This window comes from Oncorhynchus mykiss, chromosome 18, assembly GCF_057628025.1.
Source record: "Oncorhynchus mykiss isolate SJ-2025 chromosome 18, ASM5762802v1, whole genome shotgun sequence".
Taxonomy (NCBI): Eukaryota; Metazoa; Chordata; class Actinopteri; order Salmoniformes; family Salmonidae; genus Oncorhynchus; species Oncorhynchus mykiss.
The window spans coordinates 48,754,359-48,774,948 of record NC_143039.1 but is presented as its reverse complement, the minus strand read 5'-3'; the positions used below and the strand labels follow the sequence as shown (position 1 = coordinate 48,774,948).

Sequence of the window (20,590 nt, the reverse complement as noted above, 5' to 3'; positions counted from 1 at the left end):
TCACTAAAATAATATTATACTTCTCCGCACAGGCATCCAGCTGTCAAAATGAGGCCCTCTGGAGCAGGTTTTCATCAAGGATTTCTCTGTACTTTGCTCTGTTCATCTTTGCCTCGATCCTGACTAGTCTCCCAGTCCCTGCCACTGAAAAACAACCCACAGCATGATGCTGCCGCCACCATGCTTCACCGTAGGGATGGTGCCAGGTTTCCTCCAGACATGACATTTAGCACTCAGGCCAAAGAGTTCAATCTTGGTTTCATCAGGCCAGAGAATCTTGTTTCTCATGGTCTGAGAGTCTTTAGGTGCCTTTTGGCAAACTCCAAGCGGGCTGTCATGTGCCTTTTACTGAGGAGTGGCTTCCGTCTGGCCACTCTACCATAAAGGCCTGATTGGTGGAGTGCTGGAGAGATGGTTGTCCCTCTGGAAGGTTCTCCCATCTTCATAGAGGAACTCTAGAGCTCTTTCAGAGTGACCATCGGGTTCTTGGTCACCTCCCTGACCAAGGCCCTTCTCCCCCGATTGCTCAGTTTGGCCGGACGGCCAGCTCTAGGAAATTTCTAAAAACGTGTTTTCGCTTTGTCATTAGGGGATATTGTGTGTAGATTGATGAGGATTTTTTTTATTGAATCCATTTTAGAATAAGGCTGTAACATAACAAAATGTGGAAAAAGTCAAGGGGTCTGAACACATTCCGAAGGCACTTTCCGAAGTAATTTATCTGATATGTTTTCCTGTAATTGTTAAACAGGTCTTTCTGTGGAAGTCAGAAGATTAGGGGATAATCTCTGCACAGGAATTTAAGGGTGGAAAATACTTGTGTGGTGATTGTGGCCTACAGAAGCATTGTACATGTTTCATGACATTTGCATTCCTCCCTGCATTGATTTGAATCATGAAATATTTATTAACAAGTGGATAAATACCCACACTAGACAAACAAAATAAAATGTATGTTTTTATAATTATCAAATACCTCTACCAATACATGTATATTTCAAAAGGTCATTCATTTCAAGGTCTTCTGTGAATGGCAGCAGTTGGGTGAGTCTTTACTTTTAGAAGTTCCGGGATAGGCCTGGTGCTGCCTTGATAGAAATCCAATCCTGTGAGCCACTCTACATCTCTGACACGTGATTGGTGGAACCACAGGTGGTCTTCAACCCATAGAGATGCCGTGTCACCATTCTGTGGAAGTATAAAAACAAGCGGATCAGTGACACAGACCCTAATTATCACTACTTAGGTGTTGACACAACAAGACAGAGGTACAGACAAAAACAACGAGATCAAGTCGCAAACCAAAACATCATGATAGTTGCCAGGTGTTGGGAAAGAGGCATGCAACAGTTGACTGTCTTCAAAACAGATGAAAGTTTGGGTGTTTTCTCAACTTTATAAAACTTCCCTGTGTTTGTCAGTGGTAGGAGAAAGAGAAAATAGGATAATTTTGGTCATAAAGTCAGTCTAATCTAAAATGGAGTTTGGAACTTCAGTGCGTCACAACGAGTAAATGAAGGTTGGGTTTGGATTACAATTATGTCAACAAACCATGCCCCCTTTTGCCAATCTCCAAGGCAGGCTAGCTAACGTTAACTAGCAAGGCATGCTAGCTAACTTTTTAGCTAATGTTAGCTTACCTAGCTAGCTAGCTACCTCATTACAAATTGGTTAGGTCATAGCTTATACAAGTGTATTGTCTAGATACTACTGGTTATGTAACATTATCATTTGATAATGCTAGAGAGGCAGGCTAGCTAGCTAACGTTAGACACAATCCACGTTAAACACAATCCACATCAAGGTGCGAACCAGGGGTTTCCCACCAAAACATCATGATAGTTGCCAGGTGTTGGGAAAGGGTCATGCAAAAGGTTGCTCTGTCTTCAAAACAGATGAAAGTATAGGTTTTTTCTCAACTTTACAACACAATTGTTTTGCATTTCACTACGTGTTTGTCAGTAGTAGGAGAGAGTACAGAATGTACATCATTCCAAAACACTCTGTACTTGCAATTCAAGTACTTAGACCTGTCCAGTTTCTTGTTTTTTGGTTGTTGTTTTTTACAAAGAAAGTGTGCAGTGCTTTGAGGTGATATGGTTGCCTTACATTACAGTTCTCTGAGTTGTCCGCTTTGTGTGGTATCAAGAAGGAAACGGTCTGTAGCTCACTGTTACAGCTGCTCACTGGTTGCGAGTCCTTACAGCTGGTGAGAACTGCAAAGTAATGGGTTGGGATTGGAATCTGTGTACCTGTTACAAACCTTAATGAAAACAAGAAATAAAACACTGGTTAAGACTGAAGTGTCTGGCATCGCTGCAATCCTGTGTGCCCCATTGATAGCGCTCTGCAACACTACGTGTTTCATGATTGCCTTTTGTGAGATTTAGAAACTTTGCTTCCTCTCTGCTCCATGTTATAACACACCATTTTGTATGATAAAGAAAAGCTCACATACTGTTCTATCTGGTCTTGAGAATCAAACTGTCCGTCGTAGTTGTAGTCAAATGCCGGGCCTGTCACCACATTAATGCCATTATATTGACTGGCATATTTTTTCAGCAATGTAGTGTGGAAGTAATCCCAGACCTCTATAAAATAAAGAAATGTGCATCTATTTATCATGAGCTGAAGCTACTTGTATGACGTTGACTGTTTGCTGTGTCTGTTTTGTTTGTTGGCGTTCTTTTATGTTGTGTGAAAACTAAATACAAATTGAATCACAAAAAAAAAGTACATTTAAATAATAATAAATTAAAATAAATTAATGTTTAATTATATAACATGTAGGAGACGTGAGTAAGGGAGAGAAGTAGAGAGACACGCTGAATTAGTGTACAGTGAGTGAACAAGAGACGAAAAAATGAGTTTGAAGGAAGCAAGAGGGAGCTGTCTCAGACTGTGAAGAGTGTACGTACTCTTAAACTCAGGATACATGGGTACAACATTGCTCATCAACAGGCCATCATACTCCTCCTCTGCTGTCTTGTTGAGATCTGGGCGTCACAAGAAATAACACAAACAACAAGATAGTCTTATTGAAGTAACCTCCTCATTATTTTGACAGCTGGATGCCTGGGCGGAGAAGTATAATATTATTTTAGTGAGGGGGAGACCAGATGAGCAAAAGTTTCTTTTTGACATACATTCTACTATTACATCACTTACAGCAAATCTCTCTGGCTATGAGTGTCTGCTAACTAAATTACATAGAAAAACAAAAACAAAGTTAAGGGGTTGGGAGTCAGACTTTTTTGTTGTTTCAGATGTATTCTGTTTGCTTAAGATTAGTGTATTTGAAAGTATAGATGTAAAATCATCCCGCATACTGGGAGGGTAGAGGAAACCGTGGGTAATGTTCCTGGCTGGAGCATACTGGCCACATCTGGGACTTTTATCTGCCGGGATGCGGACATCAGCCCTCAGACAGTCTGGTGTGACTGCTGGCAAAGGGTCCATGTTTTCCTAAAGAGGGTGACAAAGAGGAGGAAATTACAAAGGTCCTTCCTGCATTACTCACATCCACTTTCCACATCCTTTTGAAAACATCCAAGGGAAGCAAGGACAACATTGGAGAAGACAATAGCAAAAAAAGCGACCTTGGATCTTCTCCAATGCATTTTGACAAGGATGACCCCTGTACTTTGTATGTCAATTTACATTCCAACCTTCCTTTAGATAGAATTTAATCAAAGTGGATGATCTCTGAGAGGCAATGTTTAAACTCATCATAGCTCATGTTTGACAAAAGAATAGATCATTTGAAGACTTGTGGACATTCACATATCATTCACATATCAAAGTAAGAATTATCCGAAAGTTCAAATTAATGTGTCTAACAAATTACACTTGATCAGTTACTGATTTGTAAAAATGATGGCCTTTAGATGAAATGACTCTTACAGGTTTGTCCAAAGTGTATGAGTTCCACACTGGCATGAGGGATTTTTTGCTATAGGCGTTGACAAAGCCCTGATGATACAGTAAGCAGTAGTCATTGCTGGGTTGCAGCATTATTGGTCTTCCAAACAACATGTGCTTCTGCTCAACAGCTTTCACTGAAAGTGAGTAGACAAACAGATGTCAGATAAAGATGTACCATGCAGAAATCACTCTGCCATTTCCTGATTGAAAAAATTTGAATAGTTTGCCTAATTTCAATTTATGTAACAAAACAATCATTGTACCATATAACCAGCTGTGAATTTCCCATAACCATACGTATTAGTGTATGTTTGAAGCTGGTGTACAAAACCTAAAGTAAAAGACGCAAAAACAAAATTTAACCTGTTGAGTGTAGGGGGCAGTATTTTGATGTTTGGATGAAAAACATACCCAAATTAAACTGCCTATTTCTCAGGCCCAGAAGCTAGAATATGCATATAATTGTCGGATTAGGATAGAAAACACTCTAAAGTTTCCAAAACTGTCAAAAATATTGTCTGTGAGTATAACAGAACTGATATTGCAGGTGAAAACCTGAGGAAAATCCAACTAGGAAGTGCCTCTTATTTTGAAAGCTCCCTGTTCCATTGCATGCCTTCCCTCCATTTAAAGTGATATCAATCAGATTCATTTCCCTATTGCTTTCACATGGTGTGAACAGTCTTTAGACATAGTTTCAGCCTTTAATTCTGAAAAATGAGCGAGAACGATCACATTGCGTCAGTGGATGGCACCCGCCAGCAGAGCTTTGCACGCGCAACAGCTTGGAGCAGACATTTTCTCTCTCTCTTCTATTGAAAAAGCTACGGTCCGGTTGAAATATTATTGATTATTTATTGTAAAAACAACCTGAGGATTGATTATAAAAAACATATGACATGTTTCTACGGACTTTACGGATACTATTTGGAATTTTCGTCTGCCCCGTCGTGACCACTCGAGCCTGTGGATTTCTGAACAAAATGCGCCAACCAAATGGAAGTATTTTGGATATAAAAATAATCTTTATGGCACAAAAGGAACATTTATTGTGTAATTGGGAGTCTCGTGAGTGCAAACATCCGAAGATCATCAAAGGTAAGCGATTCATTTTATTGGTTTTCTGACTTTCGTGACCAATCTACTTTGCTGCTAACTATTTGTAATGTTTTTTTCTGCTGAGAGAGCTGTCCTTACATAAAACGCTTGGTTAGCTTTATCTTTAAAGCTTTTTTTGAAATCTGACACGCCAGGTGGATTAACTACAAGCTAAGCTGTGTTTTGCTATATTGCACTTGTGATTTCATGAAAATTAAATATTTTTAGAAATGTAATTTGAATTTGGCTCTCTGCAATTCAGCGGATGTTGACGAAAATGATCCCGCTAACGGGATGGGTACGCCAAGAAGCATGCAAAGATTAGAAATAGTTTACATAGAACGCTTCTTAGATTTGCTTTCAATGAGAAGGACAGGACTATAACTCAAAATTCTATGTGAAATAGGTCAAGTTGGCCCAAAAGTTACATATTGCAGCTTTAATGTTTTTCCCCCCCCAATTTTTTGGGGATTGGACAAGACCGCAAAGATTCAGCATATAGGATGTACATATCAACACATTCATTTTGTTTGACTTGAACTATTTGTTTTGGAGGAGCAGTAGGCTATTGTTGGTAATTTGTAAAGGATAATCATCAAGGGATTCTATGTCAAATAATAAACACGTGGAAGGTGTGTTCCACGACGCACTAGCAGAGTGGAACTTAACTTCCACGGAGTTGTATTATTTTCCAAAGAGCAGATAGTGCGCCATGTTCGTTCTCCCTTGCTATCAAGTTTACCAGATAGCTGCAGTAGTTGCCTTGGTAAACAAACAAACAGACTTGCTAGTTTAGCTAGCTTAACCTACCGAGATAAAGTTGGTTATAATTTCACATGTTCGGTAATTCAACAGACATTCAACAGACATTCGCCAAAAGCCATTTAAAAATCTATAGCTAATTCACAGTTTGTCACAGAATCATCAAACTAGAGGATTTATTCTATAAATGTCTAGCATACTTTTACAACTTTTTTTTAGAAGAAATTCCAGGTTTGATTTCATAGAAATACATCAAATCTATAAAATGCAATTTAAAGCGGTATAAATCAATAACTAATTCACTGTTTGTCACAGAAACATCAAACTATGTATGATTTATTCTATATCCATACTTTTACAACCTTTGTTTTGAAGAAAAAGTCCACATTTGTTAGAAATATAAAATAATCTATAAAATTCTGTTTAAAACTATATAAAATCAAAAATGTTTTCACTGATTTATGATAGAATCATCAAATTAGGTATGATGTATTCTATAAATGTCTATACTTTTACAACCTTTGCTTTGAGTAGAAATTCCAGTTTTGATATGATAGAAATACATAAAATCTCAAATAAATGACATGCCACAACCCTGACAGAATCACCCATACCTGAGGTGTTAATCATCGTTGAGTATTCAGGAAATATAAATCATATAGTAATAAAGGCATACATTTGCAAAAAGCGTATGCGTTTATAAAAAAGGTATCACACATCAATGTTGTAATATCAAACATTACAATAATGTCAGTCTTTGAAATCCAAATCAGTTTAATCATCACTTGATTCAATGTGTGTACCTATTATAGTGAATTTCTGTCATAGTATGTATCTAGTATCTCTCAAAGTAGAATAATAAAATAGAGTAATGATAATAGAACATTAGAGCATTAACTCGGATTGCAAAGGGCCGGAATGCTTCCGGAAATGTTCCATGGGACGTTGAGCCCGGGAATTTGAGGAATTTTGCTTAAATTCATCAAAAAAAGTAAACTTTTAGCAGTGAACCTTTTTCGTGGGATACACAAGGCAATTATAGGTCTTGTGGCATATTTTGGTTAAACTATCCACAATTCAATTGAATTGCAACCCTCTACATGCACAGTGCATTCTTCCATCACATGTGCAGTGCACTCTTCCATGGCATTTTATAGATTTTATTTCTACAAAATCAAAACTGAAATCTTTCCTCAAAACAAAGGTTGTAAAAGTATGCTAGACATTTATAGGATAAATAATACCTAGTTTTATGTTTATGTGACAAACAGTGAAATAGTTATTGATTTGTAAAAAAAATTATGATTTTTGGCGAACATCTGTTGAATGTCTGTTGAATGTCCGAATGTGTGAATATAAAACCAACTTTACCTCGGTGCCAAACCTTCAGTCCAAGCTTGATATTTATGAAATTCAAATTCAGCCATGCCAATAATGTTTTCAATTTTACTTTTGATTTCAAAAGCAGCTCAAACATTGAACATGCAAGATTGAACAATAACAATTGAATTCTACCAGTGCTGATATAGGGAATTATAAACTGGGTGGTTCGAGCCCTGAATGCTGATTGGCTGATAGCCGTATACCACGGGTATCTATTCCACAGTTTTCCAGCGGATAAATCTATGATGTTAAAATGAGCTGATGCAGCTATGACGTTAAAATTATCTGATGCAGCACGGCAGGGCTGTCTCCAGCCGAATGTGTACTGTGGAAGGACCACCAGAGGGCAGGCTGGGCTCATGGATAGTAGCCCAACAAGGCATGGGAGGCAAGGTAACCAGAGGCAATTAAGCACAGCTGACAGTACTAATGACATACTCTCCTTCCCCTATAAGAGAGAGAATGGAACCAGCAGAGAGGGTGGAAAACTATCTCTGGAAGATGGCCACCGAGAGAGAGGAGCTATCCAGGAAGAACCACTAAGACGGTGACAATCCCGTGACTTTTTGTTGTAGTTTAAAGATAATCCTATTATGTTCCTGTTTCATCTGGAGAAGAAGATGTATGTTTTTCCTTGGAAGATTTTCATTGATTATGTTGGAGTGTTTGTGTTGACCCAATGCCCTCAATAGAGAACTGTGTTCAATCAAGAAAACTTACTCCTGACTCGTTTATTCCACCTTCCCGCTTTAGAGTGACGCCCAATTAGTTGGTCCGCTCACATTGGTGGAGAATGCGGGCATTAGGTGGACGAGTGACACAAGGATAAGTGAGTAAATCGAGATTCTTCCAGTAGACCCGGAGGAACCATTCAAGAACGATGGATAACGCCCTACTACAACAATTGATCACGGCACAGCAGACAACCATAGAACTCCTGCAACAACAGCTGAGCCGACGAGAAGAACCTAGAGTTAAGTCAAGAGCGGCTGCTCACGCCATCTTGCCTCGTCTCTCCAAGGAGGATGATATTGAGGCCTTCCTCATGACCTTCGAAAGGACGGCCACCTTGGAAGAGTGGCCGCCCACAGAATGGGCGAGCGCATTAGCCCCTCTTTTGACCGGGGTGGCTCAGGAAGCATATTTTGACCTGGATTCCCACGAAGCTGCGGACTATGGGCGACTAAAAACCGAAATCCTGTCCCGGTACCAGCTGACTGCCAGAGATAGGGCTGTACAATTCCATCAATGGACCTATACAGCTGATCAACCCGTAGGACATGTGATAGAGACTCTCGTAGTGGACAAGATATTGAGAGAATTACCCAGTGACTTAAAAAGGGTTGTGGGGCAAGCTAACCCGTTGTCAGCCGACGACATAGCCCAGGCGGTGGAAACATATCGGTCTACAGGGGAGTTGTTAAAAAGTGACAAGGAGGAACGGAAGGAGTCTTCCAATCCCGTACCACGACTCACCCCGGCGCGCCCGCCACCGAAACGTCCAAACCCCCCCCGGAGGTGGGAGAAGTCAGCCACCACACAGCAGGGTCTGTGTTATAAATGTCAGTCTCCCAACCATTATGCCCCACAATGTCCTAGCAAGGATGAGCCCATGGTCAAGGAGTCATCACTGCCTATCCCCACACATCCCGTTTTGAGGGGGCATGATCAACACTGTTGGTTAGCAGAGATAGCCTCAGAGATTCCGGTGCGAGTCGAAGGACAAGATGTGGTAGCTATTCTCGACTCGGGAAGTATGGTTACGTTAGTAGAGGAGCGGATGGTGACCTCCGCAACACTGCTACCAGACAAAGTAGCCGTATCCTGTATCCATGGAGACACCCACTATTACCCCACTGTGAATCTGCCTATTCTCACTCCAAAAGGAAGGTGTACAGTCAGGGCAGGGAAAGTGCCCCAGCTGAAGGTGCCATTATTGATCGGGAGAGACTGTCCCCTATATAAGGAGCTTCGGCAGATGACGTTATGCACGGGAAGAAGGGGGACAGGAAAGAAGAGAAAATCCAAGCCCGAGGTAGTAGTCCTACAAGGAGACGTAGCCACGTCCTCGTCCTCTGCAGCAGAGGAAGAAATAGCGACCCAACGTTTACGACAGATATTCCAGGAAACCACTGATGAAGACACATGTGAAGGGTTATCCACAACGCAGGAAGGAAGGAGCAACCAGGCGCTAAGGGATATATTTGAAGCTCCATCCGAGGAGGGAACCTGGAAGGGATTCTCCTCGGTCACCCCTGATGGGGATGGGGAACATCCTCCACATCCCTCTACCGAGGTCGACCTGCCCCAGGAATTAAAGGGACAGTTCGGCACCTCGCAGCATAGAGACCCAGACCTAAGGGAGGCCATGAGGAAGGTGAAGGTGATCGACGGGAGGAACGTCGACGGATCAGGTGAGCCCCCTCTTCCTTACTATGCAATCAGGCGGGGTCTCTTATACTGGGTCGTACGACGAAGGGGGAAAACCAGGAATTACTAATGGTGCCTAGGCCATGCAGGGATACAGTTCTACAGTTAGCCCATTCCCACGTCCTAGGAGGACACCTGGCACGAGACAAGACTATTGACAGAATCATGCAGAGATTCTATTGGCCCCGGGTCACCCGGGATGTGGCCAGGTATTGTAGGACGTGTGATCAATGTCAACGTACAGCCCCAAGGCCACACCTACGTAACCCTTTGATTCCTCTCCCCATCATAGAGACTCCCTTTGAACGCATAGCTATGGACCTCGTAGGACCCCTCCCAAAATCTGCCAGAGGACACGAGTACATCCTAGTGGTTATAGATTACGCTACCAAGTTCCCGGAGGCCATACCCCTGCGGAACATGTCGTCAAAGGGAATTGCCAAGGAGTTATTCCTGATGTTCTCTCGTGTGGGCCTCCCCAAGACTATCTTAACCGATCAAGGAACCCCGTTCATGTCCCGGTTGATGAAGGACTTGTGTCGGTTATATCAGGTTCAACAGATACGTACAAGCATATTCCACCCTCAAACAGACGGGTTGTGTGAACGCTTGAACAAAACGATTAAAAGCATGTTGAGAAGAGTGGTGTCCCGAGACGGGAAAAACTGGGACATGCTTCTCCCACACTTAATGTTTGCCCTGCGAGAAGTACCCCAGGCATCCACTGGATTCTCTCCGTTTGAATTGCTCTATGGCAGACCCTGTCGAGGAATCCTCGACTTAGCCAAGGAGACCTGGGAGACCCAACCATGCCCCTTTCGATCCACAATAGAACACGTTACCCTGATGAGAGACCGCCTGTCAGCAGTGTGGCCCATAGTCAAGGAGCATATGGAGAAGGCCCAAAGGACCCAAGGCCGGGCCTATGATAAGTCCGCGACCCCCCGTGAGTTCACCGTGGGAGAGAAAGTGATGGTGCTTGTGCCCACGGCCGAACATCGCTTGCTGGCGCAGTGGAGGGGGCCCTACGAGGTAATGAAAAGGGTCTCACCGGTCAATTACCTCATCAAGCAACCTGACAGGAGGAAGAAGGTCCAACTCTATCACATAAACCTGCTGAAGACGTACCATGGACGAGAGGAGGAGGTGGCTTTGATGGCACTGGAGGGCAAAGGAAAAGAGGAGGCTCTACCACAGGTGCGCCGTGGCCAAACTCTCCTACCGGAGCAGTCAAGACAGCTAGACAAGCTGATTATGAACTTCGGTCGAATATTCTCTCCATTCCCAGGACAAACAGATGTCCTGTTCCACCATATCCACACTGAACCCGGCAAGAAGGTGCATATCCGCCCTTACAGGATTCCTGAGGCTCGCCGAGTCATCGCTAAGAAAGAGGTGAGGGAAATGTTGAGGATGGGCGTGATCGAGCCCTCGACGAGTGAGTGGTCCAGTCCCATAGTCCTGGTCCCCAAATCCGATGGTAGTATGAGACTCTGCAACGACTTTAGGGGCGTGAATGCCATCTCTACATTTGATGCGTATCCCATGCCCCGCGTGGATGAACTCTTGGAGCGCTTAGGAAAGGCCAAGTTCATCACTACCCTGGATTTGACGAAGGGATATTGGCAAGTGCCGGTGGCTCCGGAGGATCGCCCAAAGACTGCCTTCGCCACCCCAGAGGGGCTTTTCCAGTATGTGAGGATGCCCTTCGGACTGCACGGTGCCGCTGCAACTTTCCAACGCCTCATGGATGCCATTCTACGGCCCCATCAAGAGTATGCAGCGGCGTACATAGACGATGTGGTCATCCACAGCGAGGACTGGGATAGTCACCTCCTGCGATTACGGGCGGTGCTCATGAGTTTGGAAGCCACAGGGTTGACCGCCAATCCAAATAAATGCTGCCTGGGCCTGTCCGAAGCGGAATACCTGGGGTACACCGTGGGGAATGGGAAAATACGCCCACAGGCAGAGAAGACAAGGGAAATTCATGACTGCCCTCGACCCCGGACCAAGCGAGATGTTCGGGCCTTCTTAGGGATAACAGGATATTATCGCCGTTTTATCCCGGGATATGCAACCATTGCCAACCCCCTCACAAACCTCATCAGGAAAAACCTGCCAAACCAGGTAGAGTGGAAAGACGAGACGGAAGAGGCCTTTCAATTGCTAAAAGATGGCCTGTGTTCTGATCCCGTTCTACAGGCTCCGGACTTCTCACAAGAGTTCATTGTGCAGGTCGACGCCTCGGATACAGGGCTCAGGGTAAAGGTGAAGAAGAGAAGCCGATTCTCTTCATTAGTAGGAAGCTCAGCGATCGGGAACAGAGGACAGAGGTATGCGACCGTAGAGAAAGAGGCCTTAGCCATCAAGTGGGCCCTCGATTATCTCCGGTACTACCTACTGGGTCGGAGGTTTGCGTTAGTTACCGACCATGCGCCCCTCACGTGGATGGCTGGTAAGAGAAACAATAACAACAGAATAGCCAGATGGTTTTTGTCTTTACAACCGTTCTCTTTCCATGTCATCCACAGGGCCGGATCGAGGAACGGGAATGCAGACGTGCTGTCCCGATGCGACCAGGACGGTGCGTCTGGCGCCCGACCCTCCGGTTCGGTCCTGGGGGGGAAGGTATGTGGAAGGACCACCAGAGGGCAGGCTGGGCTCATGGATAGTAGCCCAACAAGGCATGGGAGGCAAGGTAACCAGAGGCAATTAAGCACAGCTGACAGTACTAATGACATACTCTCCTTCCCCTATAAGAGAGAGAATGGAACCAGCAGAGAGGGTGGAAAACTATCTCTGGAAGATGGCCACCGAGAGAGAGGAGCTATCCAGGAAGAACCACTAAGACGGTGACAATCCCGTGACTTTTTGTTGTAGTTTAAAGATAATCCTATTATGTTCCTGTTTCATCTGGAGAAGAAGATGTATGTTTATCCTTGGAAGATTTTCATTGATTATGTTGGAGTGTTTGTGTTTACCCAATGCCCTCAATAGAGAACTGTGTTCAATCAAGAAAACTTACTCCTGACTCGTTTATTCCACCTTCCCGCTTTAGAGTGACGCCCAATTAGTTGGTCCGCTCACAGTACGCAGACTTGACACCCAATACAGCTGTCTGTATTGCGGTCCTGCCAGTCATTTTTTGTCTACCTGTCCCTTCAAGTGACCTAGCTCATTCGTTGGAGTGAGTACACTAGTGGGTCTTAAAGATAGTGCCTTGTGAAAGTATTCGGCCCCCTTGAAGTTTGTGACCTTTTGCCACATTTCAGGCTTCAAACATAAAGATATAAAACTGTATTTTTTTGTGAAGAATCAACAACAAGTGGGACACAATCATGAAGTGGAACGACATTTATTGGATATTTCAAACTTTTTTAACAAATCAAAAACTGAAACATTGGGCGTGCAAAATTATTCAGCCCCTTTACTTTCAGTGCAGCAAACTCTCTCCAGAAGTTCAGTGAGGATCTCTGAATGATCCAATGTTGACCTAAATGACTAATGATGATAAATACAATCCACCTGTGTGTAATCAAGTCTCCGTATAAATGCACCTGCACTGTGATAGTCTCAAAAGTCCGTTAAAAGCGCAGAGAGCATCATGAAGAATAAGGAACACACCAGGCAGGTCCGAGATACTGTTGTGAAGAAGTTTAAAGCCGGATTTGGATACAAAAAGATTTCCCAAGCTTTAAACATCCCAAGGAGCACTGTGCAAGCAATAATATTGAAATGGAAGGAGTATCAGACCACTGCAAATCTACCAAGACCTGGCCGTCCCTCTAAACTTTCAGCTCATACAAGGAGAAGACTGATCAGAGATGCAGCCAAGAGGCCCATGATCACTCTGGATGAACTGCAGAGATCTACAGCTGAGGTGGGAGACTCTGTCCATAGGACAACAATCAGTCATATATTGCACAAATCTGGCCTTTATGGAAGAGTGGCAAGAAGAAAGCCATTTCTTAAAGATATCCATAAAAAGTGTCGTTTAAAGTTTGCCACAAGCCACCTGGGAGACACACCAAACATGTGGAAGAAGGTGCTCTGGTCAGATGAAACCAAAATTGAACTTTTTGGCAACAATGCAAAACGTTATGTTTGGCGTAAAATAAACACAGCTGAACACACCATCCCCACTGTCAAACATGGTGGTGGCAGCATCATGGTTTGGGCCTGCTTTTCTTCAGCAGGGACAGGGAAGATGGTTAAAATTGATGGGAAGATGGATGGAGCCAAATACAGGACCATTCTGGAAGAAAACCTGATGGAGTCTGCAAAAGACCTGAGACTGGGACGGAGATTTGTCTTCCAACAAGACAATGATCCAAAACATAAAGCAAAATCTACAATGGAATGGTTCAAAAATAAACATATCCAGGTGTTAGAATGGCCAAGTCAAAGTCCAGACCTGAATCCAATCGAGAATCTGTGTAAAGAACTGAAAACTGCTGTTCACAAATGCTCTCCATCCTACCTCACTGAGCTCGAGCTGTTTTGCAAGGAGGAATGGGAAAAAACTTCAGTCTCTCGATGTGCAAAACTGATAGAGACATACCCCAAGCGACTTACAGCTGTAATCGCAGCAAAAGGTGGCGCTACAAAGTATTAACTTAAGGGGGCTGAATAATTTTGCATGCCCAATTTTTCAGTTTTTGATTTGTTAAAAATGTTTGAAATATCCAATAAATGTCGTTCCACTTCATGATTGTGTCCCACTTGTTGTTGATTCTTCACAAAAAAATACAGTTTTATATCTTTATGTTTGAAGCCTGAAATGTGGCAAAAGGTCGCAAAGTTCAAGGGGGCCGAATACTTTCGCAAGGCACTGTAATTGTTCTTCTCCCCTTACTCACCCCCTCTCCATGCCACCCTGCTGTGGGGCGACCAGTCCAAGTCTCTCCAGGTACTCATTGACTCAGGGGCCGATGTGAGTCTCATGGACGCTACCCTGGCGTCCGACTGGGCATCCCCACTCAAACCCTCTCCATTCCCATGGGAGTTAGAGAGCTGGATGGGCACTCTATAGGCTGGGTCACCCACCAGACCAACCTACGAGTGTCGGGGAATCACAGCGAGACGATCCAATTCCTACTGGTTGAGTCTCCGCAGGTTCCCGTGGTATTGGGATTCACTTGGCTCCAGCAACACAATCCCCCCATTGACTGGGCTACTGGTGCCATCGTGGGCTGGAGCCCGTCCTGCCACAATCGTTGCCTGAAGTCAGCTCTGCCTGCCCCGGGACGTCTTCCTGGGGGCTTGGAAATTGCCCCTGACCTCTCAGCCAGCCCCACTGAGTACCAGGACCCCCGGGAGGGGTTCAGTAAGGCCTGGGCCACTTCACTTCTGCAGCACCGACCGGTATCCAAGAAGGTCAAGCCAGATGCGCTGGCACGCCGCTATAGCGCCGCGGCTACACCCCCGTCCCCCCTGCTCCAAGATCATTAGCTCCTCTGCTGTTCGTCCTCTGTTGCCCGGTACCCTCTGTATACCTCCTACCTTTCCTAGAATTAAAGCCATGTCTCACAGCCCTTTGTCTTCTGTTTCCAAGTTTGTCCTGTCAGCTCCAGTCTTTTCCCAGCCTCTTTTTCTTGTCCTCCTGGTTTTTAATCTGAGCCTGTACCTTTGCTCCTACTCTGGATTATTTAGCCCTGCCTGCCTTGACCTGTCGTTTGCCTGTTTTGTTACTTCACACAGTCTGCACTTGGGTCTTACCTTGACACCTGCGAGTTGGAAGTGATTGTGTTAGCTGTGTTGTTGGCTAGCTCATCTGAACAACAGTGTCCCGACGAGTGAGCACGTTTTTTTTATGCCAGTCAAAATCACGCCTCATTACCTCATTGTTATGGATGTATTCAAATAAATGTTACTAGAAAACAGCTTAAACGAATACAAAAGAAGCTACATTGCTGTTATTCTGGCTGCACTTTTTGACTTGACTGTAAGTTGGGCGTAGTTGGCTAGCTAGAAAGCATGGGATAAGAAAAGGCTGGCAACGGAACATTTAGAACCAGCGATTGGGTCGTGTCCATAAAATAAAAAAATACTGAACGACTGGGTCTTATCTCTGGCAACCGAACCGATAGAACGAACGAGCAGCCTGCTTGGGTAGCAGTTCTAGATTTGTGTTGGGACTATATATTGTGGAAGGATGAAATAGTATGAATAAATTTATCAAAATAATGTTTTTTTTATGAAAATATGACAATCATTATTTGAATGCGTTGGTAACCCGTTGTATAAAAGTGATAATGCCCTCGAATCCAGTGTTTGGAGGATATATTGGCACGGTTTTATAACACCCATGCCAATATATCCTCCAAACACCGGCATCTCAGGAATTATCACTTAAATAATGCACGCTCTAGAATGCCCTTCAAGGCAATCAGAAACAGGTGTTCAACAATGCCATAGATTTGGTAAAGGAGCCAATGGGATGCAGATGCATTGACCAGATTGGTGCACATTTTATTTTTTTATTTTACCTTTATTTAACCAGGCAAGTCAGTTAAGAACAAATTCTTATTTTCAATGACGGCCTAGGAACAGTGGGTTAACTGCCTGTTCAGGGGCAGAACGACAGATTTGTACCTTGTCAGCTCGGGGGTTTTGAACTTCCAACCTTCCAACGCTCTAACCACTAGGCTACCCTGCCGCCCCAACATTCAACAAATCTGTTCTAACAATGTGGCTATTCTTCAAATCTGTCCTGATTTCTGTATTGTAACAGGCCCACAATGTGGTTACTTAAATCCGATTAGGATATATTTGGCTGCATACCATGTAGAAGTTGTCCCTTTTCAGGTTAAGAAGTGACTGCTAAATGCTAACTTTCGTTCGTATAAGCTGGTTAGCATAGCTAGCATACAGAAATCGGTGGTGCTCATTTGCACTTCCAGAATTTAAATACATTTCTTCATTTCCTTTACTAATGTGTTATACTTTTAGCTAGCAGTGTTCAGCTGTTAGCAGCCAATGGCTAGCAGTTTCTTACTGGCATTAAAAACCATTATTGAATTATTTAAATAATTGATTTAACATTAAATCTTGTAAGCAATTCATGGTAATTCATAGTAACCTCGTAAACATTTCATTTAGACAGGGCGTTTATTTGAAACAGGCATTTATTTGCTGAAATGTGTTCTCTTGTCCGGCTATTAAAAGGGACAGGTGACTATTTGAGACTGCGTTTAAATGACGTTTTACGGTATACCCCCCCCCCCCCCCCGAGGTGCCTTATTGCTATTATAAACTGGTTTAATTTTGGGGTCAGACCCGTGGTATATCACGGCTTTCAGACAATCAGCATTTAGGGCTCAAACCAACCAGTTTATAATGAAGTATTATTGCTAAACTCAATGTACCATCTGGTATCATAAATGATTGTTAATCATGACAATATTCCGGCAATAATCTGTCCATACTATCTCTCGCACAATATTTACCTTCAGCAGCTGTCAGATTCAGACGACTATTTGGATTAGTTACACCCTGGAAAGAAACAAGGATGTTGTTATAGTTATTGGTTTTTATAATTTGTTTATACTATATTTAGAAAGCATATACGTCATTTCAAGCCTTATTCATACAGTTTTATTGAATAGGACATAGGTCATATAACATATTTTATATTTGTATCATATTTGTACTGTGTACTTGCACTTGTGTCCTCAAAAGTGACTACTACACCTCAGCAATTTATTTTTAAAAACAATTCCAGAAAGGTGAGATTTGAACCTTTCTTGGCATATGCAGCATTACTAGATATTGTGTATGGTCCTCTAATGATAAATAATTACTCTTGGGGATTATATAGATTACATTTTAGATGAACATGCCCTCAGAAATTGAGGCTGTTCGGAGGGCAAAAGGAGGTGCAACTCAATATTTGGAAGATGTTCATAATGTTTGGTCTACTCAATGTAAGCAAGGGGTACTACCAGGGAGGTGCATGTGCAGTCCAGGGTATCTGTGGGTTCAAGGATCACCAGAGGGCACTGCCCAGGGGTTGTCTGCTCTGCAGGGTGTATGGGAGTGTGCCAGGGAGTCCTCAGGAGATGGTTCATACTGCCGTGGCTTCCATTGTTCTGGGATGGGGAGATCCCCAACACATCTGAAAGGGTTTCACATGGACAATGTTACAATTCATGTTTGAGATCAAATCAAATGAAATCATATTTCTCGTTTGTACAGGATACAACAGGTGTAAAACAGTCCACAGAAATGCTTACTTACAAGCTCTTCCTCAACAATGCATTGTTCAAATACCAGGAGTTATATTTTTTTGGCTAGCGCTAAAACAGCACTATTGTCAAACTTCGTCACGTAAAAACTGGCGCTCTGGCATTTCCACACCTTGCGCCAGGTCTTACATCAGCTCACTTGTGCTGTGGGAGCGTTGGTAATATGTGAAGTGAATCCTTAAAAACTAGCACAGCAGTGACAATTTCATTTAGCACAAATAGGGAGATTTAAGTCTCAACAAAAACTATTCTTATAAGTAACAAGGTTGATTACGGCATGGATTTTGACAGCGGTGTTGATGTATAGTGCCCATATGCCCATGGAACAAGAGAGATGTGTTTTTTTTGTGCGGTGAATCTATATATAGAAACCTAAAAAACGTTGTTTTTTTTAATAATTTTGTTTAATTTGATTAAAAACCCAAAACATCCTCATTCAGGATTGTTTTGTTTTTTGTCCTGCTCAATGCATTCATTAAGCAGCCAAGACTATCAATAAACGGTTTGGCTCATGAGACCGTTTTGAAATAAATCTTTATCACCAAAGCTTCATTAAAAAGATCAAGGGAGCAGTAAAACAGTAAGCCGACATCCCCTTTTGTATCTATGTATTGTACATTATTTTAGCCAGCTCCTGTTATTATTTTGGAACCTTTTATCCATAAAAGGTTTCTAAGTGGTCTTCTAGTGAGGCTTTTGCTGTCATGCTTTTGCATTATTCACAATTAACATAGGCCTACCTGCATACTCCATTTCACTTGTATCCATCCCCATTTACAAAGAGCGCCTATTGTACGGTTAGTGGGGGGTTACCAAAGATGCGCTCCTCCAAACCTATTCAAAATATTCGGTCCTATAATGCAATATCAACGGTGGGTAGACCTACAGTACATCTTGATATTGCGAACTAGCCTCACATATAGCCTACAATACATTTTAAGGGGAGCCTAGTGTTATTTTTTTTCAGGAGAAATGCGATGCGTAAAGACATGTATAGGCCTATAGGTGAAGCGATTACAATGTTGACTGCAAACACTCCAAACATATTTATCAAAAACTGGATGTATATTGTTGTTGCTATTATTAATTACTGTAGCCTATGCTATTTAATAAATTGATTAGGACGAGAATATTCCATGCCCCTCCAGCCGAATTGGAGTTGATGACATCGAAAGACCGTCAATAACCGACACAACTTGAAACTACCTCGTGCAATATTAAGCCATGGAACACGTTGATTGGCCAGTGAATGGTCAAGCCCTCGCCCCGCGTTCAACTTACTTATTAATCAAAACCCAGCCCTTTCACAACAAATTCTGCCACTTAATGATGGAGTGACAGAAACAATTTCTTGGTTAACACAGACAACTGACCCTGTAATTTACTGCGATATTTACTGCTACTCACCACACATGAGATTGTAGAGCTCAATATTGGAGAATGGTTCTATTTCGGTTTTATAATGAAACTTGGGTCCATAGCTTAAGAACATAGCCTGAGGAGAATAAAGAGGGTCTTCATCATAGGGTTAAGTTATCATTTTTCCATCTCTTAAATACAACAATATCAATATACACTGAGTGTAAAAAACATTAGGAGCACCCTCCTAAAATTGAGTTGCACCCCGTTTGCCCTCAGAACAGCCTCCTCGTGGCATGGTATCTACAAGTTGTCGAAAGCGTTCCATAGAGATGCTGGCCCGTGTTGACTGCAGTGCTTCCCACAGTTGTGTCAAGCTGACTGGATGTCCTTTGGGTGGTGGACCAGTATTGATACACAGAGGATACTGTGCAGCATTTTGGTTCTTGACACAAACCGGTGTGCCTGGTACCTACTACCATATCCCGTACTTTTACATGTCTCAATTGTCTCAATGCTTAAAAATCCTTATTTAACCTGCCTCTTCCCCTTCTGCTACACTGATTGAAGTGGATTTAACAAGGGACGTCAATAAGAGATCATAGCTTTCACCTGGTCAGTCTATGTCAAGGAATGAGCAGGTGATCCTAATGTTTTGTGCAAAGATGTGTGTGTGTGTATATATACACACACACATACATACATACATACATACATACATACATACAGAACAAAAATATAAACACAACATGTAAAGTGTTGGTCCCATGTTTCATGAGCTGAAATAAAAGATCCCAGAAATGTTCCATGAGCTCAAAAAGCTTATATCCCCTAAATTGTTTTGCACAAATTGTTTTTCCATCCCAGTTAGTGAGCATTTCCCCTTTGCCAAAATAATCCATCCACCTGATAGGTGTGGCATATCAAGAAGCTGGTTTAAACAGCATGATCATTACACAGGAGCACCTTGTGCTGGGGACAATAAAAGGCCACTCTAAAACACAATGCCACAGATGTCTCAAGTTCTGAGGGAGCGTGCAATTGGCATGCCGACTGCAGGAATGTCCACCAGAGCTGTTGCCAGAGGATTAAATGTTAATTTCTCTACCATAAGCCACCTCCAACGTTGTTTTAGAGAATTTGTCAGTACGTCCAACCAGCCTCACAACCGCCAACCACGCCAGCCCAGGACCTCCACATCTGGCTTCTTCCCCTACGGGATTGTTCAAGACCAGCCACCGGGACGGCTGATGAAACTGAAGAGTATTTCTGTCTGTGAAAAGCCCTTTTATGGGGAAAAATAATAATTCTGATTGTCTGAGCCTGGCTCCCCAGTGGGTGAGACTGGCTCCCAAGTGGGTGGGCCTATCGCCTCCCAGGCCCAC

At 43.0% G+C, this 20,590-nt stretch overlaps 1 protein-coding gene across 1 annotated transcript in view; it reads right to left on the bottom strand.

The window, feature by feature from the left end:
* Positions 1 to 883: 883 nt before the first annotated feature.
* The window catches only part of LOC110496257 (venom phosphodiesterase 1), a 37,607-nt gene continuing 17,900 nt past the window's right edge, over positions 884 to 20,590 (bottom strand). Inside the window, exons 17-25 of the mRNA XM_021572044.3 lie at positions 19,254 to 19,341; positions 17,544 to 17,716; positions 17,049 to 17,094; positions 3,904 to 4,058; positions 3,330 to 3,465; positions 2,919 to 2,996; positions 2,459 to 2,591; positions 2,110 to 2,263; positions 884 to 1,188 (exon numbers count right to left, since the gene is read on the bottom strand). Coding sequence (XP_021427719.2) covers positions 1,015 to 1,188; positions 2,110 to 2,263; positions 2,459 to 2,591; positions 2,919 to 2,996; positions 3,330 to 3,465; positions 3,904 to 4,058; positions 17,049 to 17,094; positions 17,544 to 17,716; positions 19,254 to 19,341 — 1,137 coding nt within the window. The 3' untranslated portion in view covers positions 884 to 1,014. The remainder of the gene's footprint in view (positions 1,189 to 2,109; positions 2,264 to 2,458; positions 2,592 to 2,918; positions 2,997 to 3,329; positions 3,466 to 3,903; positions 4,059 to 17,048; positions 17,095 to 17,543; positions 17,717 to 19,253; positions 19,342 to 20,590) is intronic.